The sequence below is a fragment of the Pelobates fuscus genome, chromosome 1 (assembly GCF_036172605.1).
Source record: "Pelobates fuscus isolate aPelFus1 chromosome 1, aPelFus1.pri, whole genome shotgun sequence".
Lineage (NCBI taxonomy): Eukaryota > Metazoa > Chordata > Amphibia > Anura > Pelobatidae > Pelobates > Pelobates fuscus.
Genome location: NC_086317.1, coordinates 28731101 through 28746757, shown reverse-complemented (window position 1 = coordinate 28746757; position 15657 = coordinate 28731101). Strand labels below are relative to the sequence as shown.

The following is a 15657-nucleotide window of genomic DNA, read 5'->3' as shown; positions in this document are numbered from 1 at the left end:
GTCTTGGATATACAAAATATCTGTCATTTACTGTACCTGAAGGGTAGAGATTACTTCCTCCCCAACATCCTTCGTAGACACCAAGTAACGGGACATTTCAGGAACATTAATCATTCGATCCTCTTTTTCCCAGCGCACTATGATTGGTTTTTCACCATGGGCTGTGCAACTCATTTCCTTCTTCTGACCTTGTGTCGCCAGCGTTGTGTTTGGGTAAGAAGTTATCATTGCTGGAACTGCAATCAAAAACAATATAATGGTTAGGTTAGGAAGTATTTTATGGAGGCACTCAGTATAACGACAAACCTGTTAGTACTGTAAAATCACCTAAGATAAGTTCAGAATTGTGTAACGGATAAGAAGAAGAGTCTCACTTACCAAAGCTAATTAAAATACTTTTTAAAATGGCGCCTCTTTTCAAAAGCTTATATATTATTTACTAAGTATATTTAGCAATTTCTTATTAAAATTTGATGTTAAACTTTGTAATACATGATCAATATCCAGTTGGATCTATTCATCAATTTCTGCTGACTAACACCTCAAGTGATGCAGCCACACTGTCATTCACTTAGAAACCAAGATTATGCAGCATTTATAAACTACCCAACACCTCTTCCACAGTCTTTAAAAAGCTGATTATCTAATGTTCTCCTTCTTACTCTTTTCCCTTTCTATTTTTTCTCTTTGTCAAAAAGTACACCTTTTCTTACACCCACCACTGCCATGTAACTCAATATGTTCCTCTAAAACCCAACATCCAACACATACATTCTGGCTATCTTTTTGCTTTTAGCAGATAGTGGCTCTGTTTCTTAATCCTGCCTCACCTGCTTACCATCCTACTCACAGCTCCACCAAAGCAAATAAAAACCTCTTATATAGGCAGCCCTGCCGTTCAGCTTCCTCTAATCTACTGAAATTGCCCTTACCAAAATGATGAACAACTTAAACATTCTCCTCAATCTCTCTGCTGCCTTTTATACTGTTGACGACTCTCTTCTCCATATCCTCCTCAACCTTTGACTCAGTGAAACCGTGCTTTCCTGGTTTTCATCCCATCTTTCTGAACGCTCATTTAGTGTCTCTTTCACTGGTGCTACCTGCTCCCTCTGCCTTTCTCAGTTGGTGTTCACCAAGGCACAATTATTTATTTTTTTCTTCTACACTGCCTCTCTAGGTAACCTTATTAACTCCTTTGTATTTCAGTACCAACTATATGCTGACAATGCACAAGTTTACATCTTTTTGAACCAGACCATTCTTCTGCTCTTCTTGAGTGCATCACAGACTGCCTCTCTTCAATCTATACCTGGATGTCTTCCTATTTTCTAAAACGTAGTCTTCCTAAAACTGAACTCCTTATCTTTCCCTCCTCAATTAGTCTTCATTCATCAATCTCTCAGCAAGTCAATGGGACACCTATTACCTCACCCCCTCATGCTTGTTGCCTTGGTGTTACTTTTGACTCAGGTCTTACCTTTACCCTTTACCAATTCATGATTCAACTAAGGCACTTGTTCATGCACTCATCATTTCCCAAATTGACTGTTGCAACTCACTACTCATTGGCCCTCCAAATACCTGCTTTGCCCCTCTTCAGTCTGTAATGAATTCTGCAGCCAGGCATATCTACCTTACTGACCGCTACTACCACACCTCACCCCTATGCCAGTCATCCCATTAGTGTACTGAAACCTTCAGGATCCAATCCAAATTGCTAACACTAACTTACAAAGCCCTTTCTATCTCCACTTCTCATTACATTTCCTTTTTATTTAACAAACATAACCCCTTTCATACCCATCACTCTACAAATGACCTTCTCCTGACATCTGCTCAATCCCGCATTGCCAACTCTCATTTGCAAGATGTTTCCAGTGCTTCCCCGTTCCTTTGGAATTCATAACCCCATGTCATCAGACTCTCCTCTAGCATCCAGTCCTTTAAAAAGTCTGAAATCACACCTCTTTCGGAAAGCTTTCCACCTTCCCGGGTGATGCTTCTATCATTTCATTGCACTCGTCAGTCCCCCCACCTCCATAGCTCAGCTCTGTCTGTCGCCACTGTTCATTTCTTCCACTCACCACTTTTACTGGCTTATTTCAACACAGGCGCATCTTATCCATCAACCCCAACCCCCTTTAAACATGCTGTTATTTCTCATGCTTGTCTATACCCATTCCTTATAGATTGCTCCTTTGGGCAGGGCCTTCTTCACCTATTGTCTCTGTTATATTCTGTACATAAATTACTGGTTGTCAAATATCCCCATTTTATAATTGTAAAACACTGCGGAATATGTTGGCTCTATATAAATGATAATAATAATTTATACAACAATTTATATAACAACATTATCTAGGGAACAATGCCAATATATATTAGTAGACCTGTTACTTTTCAGGCTATTGTCTAGTATGCATGTTGTTTCTCTTTACTTAGGGCTGCATACTCTAGAATCCATAAAGGGACTTGCAAAGTGTTAGGACTATATACTGTAAATACAATATAGCAACATTGTGTAACTATTGTATGCCGGCAAAGAGACGCTGCTGATTGAAATAATACATAGATTTAAATAAAATACCTTTAAGTTATAATAATAATCTAGACAATAATGCGTTTCCACTCATTTCCACAGAGTAACCCTTAAACCAATTTAATGTTACAAATGGAAATTGACACAAGTGAATGTTAATATATAGTGACGTAACCTTTTCATATTCAAGAAGAAAAACTCACAGGCACTCCAATTTTCAAGCCGCAGGCAGATTTATTGTGACAGAATGCAACGCAACGTTTCGACCGGAAAAGTCTTTTTCAAGCTTGAAAAAGACCTTTCCGGTCGAAACGTTGCGTTGCATTCTGTCACAATAAATCTGCCTGCGGCTTGAAAATTGGAGTGCCTGTGAGTTTTTCTTCTTGGATTATTGTTCTGGGATTGCTGGTCCTGCTCTGGAGCACCCTTGGCCGTTGGGATTGAGTGCAGTTCTCACCATTTACTCTGCGTAACCTTTTCATATGTCAAAACTGCTGAGTCTGGAACATGATAGGCTGTCAATGTGTAAACAATACCCAAGGAACTGATTAACAAAGGGAAGAAGTGATGTGTTGGGAACATCGGTTAATTGCTATAAAATAACTGAATATATACAGATTTATTAATTGATGCGCCTATAGGGATTTATTAACAGTACATATAGAATGTGCGGTCTTGTTGCAGGAGCCCATGTAGAATGCAATAAAGTGTGTTTTAAGGGTGTAGCAACTCATACGGACACTTTTTGTCAAATATTGTCGTATATATCGGCAGAAATTAAATTTTATATATATTTAATGTCTGTCTGGAAAGTATCCAGCCATGTAACATGAAAAGAAGAGACATTTATTGAAGAATATACAAGAAGCATTGTACATGGGTAGAGATGTTGCGAACATAAAAATTTTTGTTCGCGAATGGCGAACGCGAATTTCCGCAAATGTTCGCGAATGGGCGAACCGGGCAAACCGCCATAGACTTCAATGGGCAGGCAAATTTTAAAACCCACAGGGACTCTTTATGGCCACAATACTGATGGAAAAGTTGTTTCAAGGGGAGTAACACCTGGACTGTGGCATGCCGGAGGGGGATCCATGGCAAAACTCCCATGGAAAATTACATAGTTGATGCAGAGTCTGGTTTTAATCCATAAAGGGCATAAATCACCTATAATTCCTAAATTGTTTGGAATAACGTGCTTTAAAACATCAGGTATGATGTTGTATCGATCAGGTAGTGTAAGGGTTACGCCCGCTTCACAGTGACAGACCAAACTCCCAGTTTAACGCACCGCAAACACCGCAGACACACCAAAAAAATGCCACACTGCTGAGCTCTGCAATGACAGCATTCTGGTGGTGGCAACAGCATGCGTTGATTGGCGTGCTGTCTGGCTGACCCCGGGTGCCGATGCATGCTGTCTGACTGTGCCACTAGCTCCTTGCGACGACCTCCCCCTGCTTCCAACTCGTCTCCTCCTCCTCTCTGTCTCCCCATCTGAACTTTCCCCCTGTTCTTCTTCTCTTCTAGCGGGCACCCACGTGACATCCACGGACGCATCGTCATCATCAACTGCTTCACTTGTATCTGACAACTCAGCAAAGGAAGCAGCAGCGGGTACAACATCATCATCATCACACCGTATGTCCATGTGTGTAATGCTGCCTGACTGAGTCATATCCCTGTTATCTACATCCTCTGGCAATAATGGTTGCACATCACTCATTTCTTCCAACTGATGTGTAAATAACTCCTCTGACAGATCAAGTGAAGCGGCTGTGGTGCTAGTGTTGGTGGTGGCGGCAGGCGGGCGAGTGGTAACTTGAGAGGTGCTCAAAGCTAAGCTGGAGGAGGATGGTGCGTCAAGGTTCCAAGCGGAAGCTGTAGAAGATTGGGTGTCCTGTGTTAGCCAGTCAACTATGTCCTCAGAACCTTTCGAGTTCAGGGTACGTGGCCTCTGAACACTGGGCATTAGTTGGCATAGTAGACGCTGTAGGCCTGACACACACACGCTTGCAGACAATTAACTGCTATTCAATCTATTACAGTCAAAATTGTATTTTTTTTTTTTTAAATGTACACTACTGTTACACCAGATATGAGTTGCCCTGTAGTGACACGGTGCCCTGGCAGGCCCTGAAATGCACACGTGTGAAGGAAACTGACTGCTATTATTTCACAGTCAAATTTCTATTTTATTTTTTTTTTTAAGATATGAGTTGCACTGGTGTGACACTGTGCCCTGGCAGACCCTGAAACGCACACGTGTGAAGGAAACTGACTGCTATTATATTACAGTCAAAAAAGTTTTTTGTTTTTTTTAAATGCAAGCTATTGTGACACCAGATATGAGTGGTGGCACTGGGCCAGTGGGCACAGTATACGCTGTGAGCCTGACACACACGCTGGCAGGCAGGCAACTGCAATTAGATTACACAGAAAAAAGCAGACTGATGTTCTAGCCCTAAAAAGGAGCTCCATTAACCCCCCCCCCCCTTCGGACCGGTGGGGGTTTAATCCCGGTCCACCCCTGAGCGGCTGTCTGGAGCTAATGGATGCACAGAGCACAGCCACCCAGGCTGACATACTCATCTGCGACTCTCCCAATATGGCGGCAGCCGCGTGTCCTCCTGGTACCAGCAAAGCATGGCAGGATATTGAGTCTAAGCTGGACAGACTCTTTAATCAATTTTGGAAGCAAATAACAAGCAGGAAGCCCCAACAAGCTCCACCACAGCCCCAACAAGCTCCACCACAGCTAAGCGAAGCAGTCCCCATTAAAATCCACCAACGCAAAAGGCGTCGAAGACGGGACCGGAGGCACAAACAGAAATGCAGAGCCTGCCCCACGTCAAGCACTCGCCTCCACCTTAAGCCACCACAATACCGCACCGGACGTGAAGCACCACCGGGACAGATCCGACCACCCGACAAAACAAGCTTCCACCACCTCAAGCCGCGAACCCGGCACTCAGCCAGAGACTTGCCTTTGTTGTTCCAGGTATCAGGGACTCCCAGGGTCTGCACCTGGCGCCCAGAAGGGATCGGATGAGCACAAGCAGTAAACAGCAGCCTGCCAAGCATGTCCCACTATAGACGATCCTCCACATCATGCCTTTGATCACATGAACTGCTCTCTGCACATTAACTAACCGTAAAGTAGCAAGCGTTTAAACATGTCATTATTTCACCTCCTAAATAGTTTATTGTCGTAGTTCCTTACATGCCTTTACCTTAACCGTTCATGTATTATGTTATTCACTAGTCTCATCTCATGGGGCGACTCACACTTGATTTATAACTAGTGGTGGAGCTTCTGATATAAATACACAGTTGATAACGTGCAAGCTACACCCTAAACATGACAGCCATCTTTCACAACAATGTACTGCTATATACTCATACCCTCAGTGCAACTAGCCATGATATACGCACGTTCAGCCTAGCATGCTCAAATATAACACACCTCTGTCTAAAAAAAAATGCAGCTTCCGAATGAATCTAAAATGGATGCTGTCCAGGAGGTGGGAGGGTCTGGGAGGGAGGGTCTGCTGCTGATTTGCTGGCATGTGTCTGCTGACTGTGAGGTACAGGGTCAAAGTTTACTCAATGATGATGAATAGGGGGCGGATCGAACATCGCATATGTTCGCCATCCGTGGCAAACGCGAACAAGCTATGTTCGCCAGGAACTATTCGCCAGCGAACTATTCGGGACATCTCTATACATGGGACAATGATGCCTCACTCCCCTTCAAAGTAGGATCACTTTCAACAGTTTCTCACCCATTGTTAAAGCATTTCTGCCAAACTTTTATTTGCTCTGCACTCATTGTATCCTCCCCGAAAGCCTTCTGAATCATCCGTATAGTTTTCACAGAGAAATGTTCAAGCTTAACGCAAAATTTTATACAGACTCATTGCTCTATTTGCTCAGTCATTTTGAATGTGACGGTCGCACAGTACATATGCTCACTCAACGGCGTCTAGCTCCCCCACTGACTAGAACAGTTAAGTCGCCATTGTTCACTCATTGTGCACATTCCAGTCCAAGCTCCTTGGCTGCCAGATTACGTCGATGTCGCGCAAACCATTCTAGTTATATTAACAATGACTGGACTTTTTCCACTGGACCAAGTATATATATACACTGTTTAAAAAAATAAAGGGAACACAAAAATAACACATCCTAGATCTGAATGAATTAAATATTCTTCTGAAGTACTTACATAGTTGAATGTGCTGACACCTGTGGACGTCGGGCCCTCATACCACCCTCATGGAGTCTGTTTCTGACCGTTTGAGCAGATACATGCACATTTGTGACCTGCTGGAGATCATTTTGCAGGGCTCTGGCAGTGCTCCTCCTGTTCCTCCTTGCACAAAGGCGGAGGTAGCGGTCCTGCTGGTGGGTTGTTGCCCTCCTACGGTCTCCTCCACGTCTCCTGATGTACTGGCCTGTCTCCTGGTAGCGCCTCTATGCTCTGGACACTACGCTGACAGACACAGCAAACCTTCTTGCCACAGCTTGCATTGATGTGCCATCCTGGATGAGCTGAGCTGCACTACCTGAGCCACTTGTGTGGGTTGTAGACTCCGTCTCATGCTACCACGAGAGTGAAAGCACCGCCAGCATTCAAAAGTGACCAAAACATCAGCCAGGAAGCATAGGAACTAAGAAGTTGTCTGTGGTCACCACCTGCAGAACCACTCCTTTATTGGGGGTGTCTTGCTAATTGCCTATAATTTCCACCTGTTGTCTATCCCATTTGCACAACAGCATGTGAAATTGATTGTCACTCAGTGTTGCTTCCAAAGTGGACAGTTTGATTTCACATAAGTGTGATTGTCTTGGAGTTACATTGTGTTGTTTAAGTGTTCCCTTTATTTTTTTGAGCAGAGTATATACTTTACCTGTGATTAAGTGATTCAAGCAATCACAAAACACGCGTAAAGCAGTAATAACTCACCTTTCACTGACAAGGGCAAAAGGTGGAACGCACAGCATCTCCCAGTGGAACGCACGAGAAGAAATTCCAGTGGCAAACACAGTATTTTGATCCCCCACTCTCTCCCAGAACCGGCAAGGAGGTAAAAGCAACTAAGGGACTTAAAGACTGATACTTATTCCCCACTAGGCGATGTGCTAACCAGACCTGTATCTTATGTGAGTGTGTTTTAACTTTTACTTTAATAAAGTTTTCACAGAGAGAACTATGTCTCTTATTTTAGATATACCCCACCGTGGGATCCTGACACTCATATCATTATCTGGAATATACAAACATCTCAAAACATAAAGACCTGTCAAGCTGTATTAGTGCTTATGGTACATATTGGACTACAGCCTAATACTATAACAAATCCGTCTATTTAGGAAGTCCACAGACTTTTCACCATAGTAGGCGTAACTTACTATTACGCTATCATTTTATCAAGCTGATACATTGTTCCAACACAGAGACGGTAATTAATTGACTCTCTCGTGAACTACCTCAGAGTGGAGAACTTTGGACATTTTGATACTGTTCCTAACTAATGCCAATCTATTTTTCCTACTATTCAGTGATTTTTATGATTTGTTAAATCACTATTGCACTTTGAACATACAGACATTTAGTAGATATTCCCCTTTTTTTCTTTCTAAACGGTCTTCATTCTATTATACCACCTATCTCCTATTCCTGGTTGCTTCAATAGCAGAGTTCTTTTTTCTATTGTATTCATATATACTTACGCATATGCATATATAAAGTAATTATGGGCTCAGGTATTCTAATGCAAACCCATAAGTAAATATGTTAGCCCATGTATTAAATGTTGCTGTTACCATGGTTACTGGGTTGCCTGTCCACCTATCTATATACTGCTGTTGCTATTTACTTTTGAAGAAACAGACAAATGAACAGCAAGACAGAAACACAGACACTTCGCACAAAACACAATTCTTGTCATTTCCCAACACGTCACCACCTCGTCATTATTTAATTTACACATTTAACTAGCAAATGTCACAAAATGCTCTATCATACAGTGAAAACAATTATGTTAGCAAAGATTCCTTTCATTCTTAATCCGCCATGACCTACTCAGGGACGGAAAAGTTTAATTACTCGGTGAATACAGAGCAGGCGATGTAGAGTCTGCAATCGGGCTCACTGTTACATTATTTGAGTCTATACACTTGAGACCTTATGTACTTGAAAAGAGTGAAATTCTAACTGCTTAGAAAATGGTGTTCCCAATATGATAAAATGTCTTCAGTGTTTTTGGCTCGCCACGGTCATACAAATGAAGTTACTTTGATTCTAAGCATTAATCACACGTGTGTTTGCATGCTAGATCGGGACTTATTTGATCTAAAGCCTTAATAGCAATGACAGCTTCTCGAGAGCTTGTCGACGCAGCCAAGGCATCCTGATCTGATTGAATATGTCAGGGTAAAGGCTGGGAGCATTTAGGGTTTATATCTTATTCCCTTTGAAAAATTCTCTGGTCATATAGTATGCGGAAGCTGGATGATTTACATAGTACGGTAAACATGAATTTTAACCAGGATTCTTTTTTTTTCTTGTAAGGAGATTTATGTTCTCCTAGAATTTATAACAAATAAGGATTTTTCAAACTGAGGTGTTAAAAGATTTAAATTGTATAATCCAGAGTCTGCTAACGACACACCAGAGACAGGCTTTTCCAGAACCTTCTTTCATGTTCTCGAGATGGTGTTTGGAAAGAGACGACCCAGTAGGATTGCTTAATTTTAAATGTTCTATTCCTTCTTTACAAAATACTCTACTGGGAAGCAAACTGCATTAAAAATCAAAAAGGACAAGCCACCTATGTCTGGATGGAAATCTTTGCTAGGGCCATTTTTTCCATTTTGGACACTCTGATATGTAAGTGGACCTTATTTGAATGGCATTGATAAGCTGGGCAAATCAGAACCAGGTGACAATGCCTGCTGCTCAAAATAAGCACTACAATATACCTAAAGACTATGGTGTGTAGACTGCATCAACAAAGCAGCCACTGAATAGATATTTGTGTACGTACGCATGTGTGTATTCACACACAAACCATACATATTATGGGTCTTTTCCCTAACTGTACGTTGTGCACCGGCAACATTGCTAAAATGACGACTATTTATAGCTGATAATAGAGATGTTAAAATGGTTTAAATTTGGCACCATAGTGCATTTCTGTGCCTTATGAATAGGCACCATAAAATCAGCTACTGATTGCGTAAACCATTTTACAGGGCTAGCGTGCACCGACAGCCCTTCTATAGCCCACTCAGGAGAGCTAAAGCTTCATGGCTCATTAGGGATGTAATTAGCTGGAACCCATCCTCAGCTTGATGACTTATTCTAATTAAATGTGTTCCTTCCATGATAACATCTTCAACCATCATTTACAAGTTATCGCTACAGACGTCCATATGTTGAATACGTACAGCAGCTCCTGGCATCTACAATGTTAATGCAGCAATTCCACATACCTCCTAAGTGTCCCTATTTAGGAGGGGCAGTCCCTACTTGGTGCCCAAATCCCTCTGCCCCTCTTTTCTATCCTAATGACCTTCTTTTCTAGGAGCTCCATATTTTTGGTGCATCTGAGTGTATAACAGAGCTCCACGGCATTAATACTTACAGTAATCTGTATTTATACTACAATAAATGTATTTGGAAATCAGTCAATGTAAATACGATACTTTGACCTTGTTACACTTCTTAAATTTTTCTTCTACACATTAATATCTGATTAATCAGAGAAAGACATTGTGCCTCATGGAGAGCAACCACGCAAGGGATGTGTGTTACCAAAACCAAAAACTGATATTAGTGACGAGCCATACTCAGGTAGGTTGACTTGACTAGGGCCAGGGGCGGATACAGCTGGGGGCCCCAGAAGCCAGCCTATATGCACAGTTAAATATTTTATTTGCTGGTGCTGTGATAGATAATGTACTATCTGTCACAACAACTGTGTTTTTTTCAGCTTGGGTAGCTGCTGCCCACATTACCTCTTCCCTCAGACCTTCTCCTCTACGTCTATAAAACATTGCGGGTTTAATGCCCTAGAGCCAAGTGCCCACTTCTCCCAGTTTTGGTGTAAAGATCATTAAATCACTTTGTTTATGCAGCCTTAGCCATACCTCCCTGCATGTGACTTACATAGCCTTCCTAAACATTTCCTCTAAAGAGAGATCTAATGTTTAAACGTCCTTTATTGCACAGTCTGTTTAATTTAGAAAGTTCTATCTTTTGCTCTGTTAATAGCATTCTAGACCATGCAAGAGTCTGTGATTGAAGTTCAATTTATAGAGCAGGATATAAAACTTCTAAAGTATGTTAACATCTGATTTAAAATGAAAATGAAAACACGTTTTTCACACAGGCTGTGTGAGTCACTGCCAGGGAAGGTGTGGCCAGGGATGCATGGACAGAAAGAACATCATTTAAGTTCTAAATTGCAGAGTATTGAACAGTGAGACTGCATGGGCATGATCTATACACCAAAACTGCTTCATTGAGCTAAAACGGTTTCATATCTACAGTATGCCTTTCACCATTTGAGTGCCAGCATTGTTTTATTTTTCTTTGTACCCACTTACGGATTGATACATTTACTCCTGTGCACCTTCTAAAACCAGGATCTCAATTCTGCAATGAGAAGATTAAGCTATTTTACAGTCCTCCCACTTCAAAGTGCCTTTGTTGTGTTAAGCAAAACAGCTTGCTATCGAGTACAGTCAGTTAAGTTAAACTCTCTTTAAATATTTCATATGAAAGATGTGTGACCTTGCTTAGATTTCAGACTGCGCTCCTCTGTATTCACACAGGAATACATCCGCTGATTTATTCGAAGAAAGAATTGCCGTACGGGGAAACACAGATTTTCTCCTTCCTGTTTGCACAAGGACAGAAATTCCATTTATTTATTTATTTATTTTAACCATATATTAAATATTACAGCAAAGTATACTGGAGAATTAATATGGGAATTCCTTAATTTAAGCCAAGGCAGCCAGGCGTTAAACACGCTGAGATGGAGAATTATTTTGATTCATCTGTTTTGACCTAAAATCAGAAAAATTCTCCACAATTCCAGCTTAGCGAATAAACCATCGGAGACATATAAGAGTCCTAAGTAACACTTAGAGCTTGCAATCTAATTCATTTTAGTGTCTTAATTAATCAAGGTAAGATTTTTACCCTTGGAGCAAATACGCCTCTCTATTTATATCCTGAGCTGGTGAAGGCTAGCTTTGGAACAGCAGATCTCGGCAGACTAAAGATGGGTGAAACATTGTTGCAGGAATTTTTACCCATCTGTTGACCTCTTGGAATCCAAGCTCTTACTGCCAAAACCTTACCCTATTTTCCGCAGAATTGTGAGTTATATCCCTGCCTAATTAACACATTTCTAATACCATAGACGACAGGGGATAAAAAGTTAGAGAGCAACTGTCATAGCAACTGGAGATAATGGGACATTCCAACAGCTAACTAAACAAAAGCTACTAAGAGTAGAGACATCGAACGAGCAATAAACATGATCAAGATATACAGTACCATGTAAAAGCCTGAACCTTTTGCACTGTTAATGTAGAAAAAAGCTTTTCTACAATTTTAGTATGTAATTAGTATACTAATATACAGTTATATCTTACATAATAACTAATGTATTTATTTTGTTTCCATTTGCTTGTAATTCCATAGGAAGCCGCAAGGGGCCTCTAGACTAAGAAAAAGACAGCTACTGATCTTTTCTGCAGGTCAATACTACCTAGCATTTTATCTTTTTCCCTGTGCAGTCCTTTTCTGTCGTTTTGTCTAATTTTATTTCAGAAAGACCAGAAATGACACATAATGAACAAGATTATGATCTTTAAAGGGTTACTCCATGCACCATCACCACTTCAGCAATTTGAAGTGGTCATGGTGCCTGGGGTCTGTATGTGCAGTATTTTGCTTAGAAACACTGCATATACAGCGTTTAGCCCCTTTTCTGCCGCGGACGTTACTCCACTACTGACAGCGTCATTGGGGCATCATCCGGGATCTAAGGGTCGGGGCTAGATAATGTCAATTCTGTGCATATTCCTGAATTGTATTCATTGGTCAGCTGAACATCATCCAACTTGTACAGCTGATCCAACAAAAGGCAGACAGGAAAATGGGCACACCATTGCTAAACAGCGGACTGTAGTGGTTATGATGCTTGAAGTAACCCTTTAATGTAAAATACACTACTAGGGCAGCGGTAGGCAACCTTCGGCACTCCAGATGTTGTGAACTACATCTTCCTTAATGCTTTGTATGTATTATGGCTGTAAGAAAATGATGGAAGTTGTAGGCCACAACATCTGGAGTGCCAAAGGTTGCACTAGGGCAGGCATAGGCAACCTTCGGCACTCCAGATGTTTTGGACTACACCTTCCATGATGCTTTGCCAGCCTTATGGGTGTAAGAGCATTATGGGGGATGTAGTCCACGACATCTGGAGTGCCGAAGGTTGCCTATCCCTGCACTAGGGCAACCATCGCTAATCCAAGCACTATATATGTTTCTGGATAATGGGAAAGCCTCATGGGGGTTGTAGCTCATAAACATTTGCAAAACCAGAGCTAGCTATTGATATATTAGGATTTGAGTGGTCAAAATGTAACTCATAGTTGTTGCAGTGGTTGCACAAATGCTGGGGCTACCTTTCAACCTCACCTGCAAATGAGTCTTTTTTTAATGAAAAGTCAGTTCTTGTGTTTTTTTCTATAATCCCTTTGATTTAAATATTTTAAAGTCAAGTACGTTACGCAGTCAGGTTTTTTTAATTTTGGTTATTTTTTTTCACTGAAATCTGCCAGAAAGCAGACAGAGAGGGTGACCTTGCAGAGTGCTATAAACGCTTTGTGTAGGATCAATTAATGGTGACCAGAGGGAACTTCACTGTTGGAAATCTGCATGCTTCTCAGCTAGCTGTGTCAGAGGAGCCTAGAACTCTATCAGGATTGTCTAGCAAGGCAAAGGCGATTATAAAAAGATAAGGCAAGAGTAAGTGCGGATCTGTTTGTTTGGACATTATCCCTGCACAAAGACAAGGAGATTTATTCACTACAGAGTAAATTGCGGTGAATTAAAGACGGAACTGTAAAAACTGGGCTAAAATAGTCAAATTGTAAGAAAAACGAAATTTGAGAATTTGCATAACTCAGCTACTTTGGAGAATATATTTAAATTTAATTTTCAATTCATCACAGTTCATTTTTCTCTAGATAAATTCCAAATAATGGTAGTTTCGGTGTATTTGTTTATATATTTTTTTCCCCAACAGAAATTGCATTATGGAGATTTTAAAATAATCCAGGGACTCTTTTAGCATATCAGCGCTGTGAAAACAGCTTTGTGTTGTAGGATGACAGCAATCGAGGTCTACGAATTGTACCGCCGCATTCCAACTGCACAGACAGAAACATTCTGCATTCTTTTACATAATGAGATTCTGAAGCTGTCCTCCTGTTTAAAGGCGACCTGTGTTTAATACATTGTGTATTAGATCCTCAAAGAATGATCTTTTTTTGCGTTGTATCTTTTTATAAATTGAACTTAATACGTTGTGATATTCAGTAAATATTTGTGCAATTACTCAATAAAAAATTAATTAAACAAATAATTAAATTCATGTTTATATTTTAGTAATAGTTCACACTCTACCAATCTCCTTTGATTTGAATAAAATTGGCCTAAAATTTATTTCAAACATGGGATGCATCACCAGAGTATAAATATAGTATACATATGTAATGTATAATTTGCAGATCACAAATACCTTAAAAAAAATAAAATATGTAAAATTCATAATTTTAACTTCAATTATTTTTTTAACCTTTACGTAAATATTGGTGGAGGTGAAACATTTTAGAGATGATATGGTATCCAATACATGTATCGGACAATATCTTAAATACATAGAAAAGTATTGTATTTTGTCACTTATAATAGATGTGATATTATGGATAAATAAAAATGTCGAAATACCATTATTATGTAATTTGTAGGGATTTTGAATGTATTACCAGGATTGCAGCTTCCTAAAATAACACCAGAATGTAATTGTATTTTTCTGTATTTAGGCATAATACCAAAATGCCGTAATTACAGTTACACCAAGCATTTGTACAATTCAGGGCATTGCAGGAGATACTCCATTGACCCACAGGCATAAACACCCTCCTTTCCCCTCAATGGTTGCCTAAACAAAGCCATGAAGTTTGACCTACAAAACCTGCAGAGTATGTGAGTGGACCACCATTTACAGTCTCTTTGTAGATATTACAATACCTGCTCTGTACAGCTTTGCTACATTTCAACAATAAAAAACACAGTTTGTTGAGAGTCAGTATCACAAGTAGTTGCTGGCTTGCAGCTTTAGTTATTAATTGTGTCAATCTCTCCTTGTTTTGAGCATGGGTCTGGGGACAAAGAGAGACACACAATGTTTCAATCCAGTACCCCATAAACCTATTAGTAAGATGAAGGGTACAGATTTAATGGTGGCAGAGCATGGAAGGGTTCCCCAACAAGTGCGTATGTCTGAGCTGAGCTGCCTTTGGTAATTCTGAGGGCACCTTTCAAAAGCATGTGCTCACAAAAGACACGGAATAATATATCCCAAATTCTTTTTTTAACTTCTCCATCTAAATTTGTTGCAATTAAAAAAATCAGTGAAGGTGCCAACCTGCCCACCTGCTTTGCTACAAATTGATTACCTGGACATCAAGAAGTAAATATTTTTAATTCTTACTTTTAACCGTGAGATACATGGACTTGCTGACGTCTGCTCCTACATCATTGCTGACCTTGCAGAGGTAGTATCCACTATCTTCCTCCAGAACGTGCTTAATCAGTAACGAGCCATTACCAAGAAGCTGTATACGGCCATTCAGCGCTATTGGTTGGAACTGGGGTACTCCCGCACCTGCAACATAAGACAATGTTAGTTCTATATGCACCATTTCCAGGATTCTGTTAATGAATATAATTTCAGAACTCATTTTAAGAATATCATCCAGGATTTATTTATAAAATTATCCACCGATTTTATTTGTGACCA

General features: G+C 40.4%; 1 protein-coding gene across 2 annotated transcripts in view; it reads right to left on the bottom strand.

Moving 5' to 3' along the window:
* The window catches only part of DSCAM (DS cell adhesion molecule), a 563650-nt gene that overhangs the window by 265401 nt on the left and 282592 nt on the right, over window positions 1–15657 (bottom strand). For both annotated transcript variants that reach the window (XM_063447089.1, XM_063447097.1), the window contains exons 11-12: window positions 15349–15522; window positions 37–236 (exon numbers count right to left, since the gene is read on the bottom strand). In XM_063447089.1, the coding sequence (XP_063303159.1) occupies window positions 37–236; window positions 15349–15522 (374 nt within the window). The remainder of the gene's footprint in view (window positions 1–36; window positions 237–15348; window positions 15523–15657) is intronic.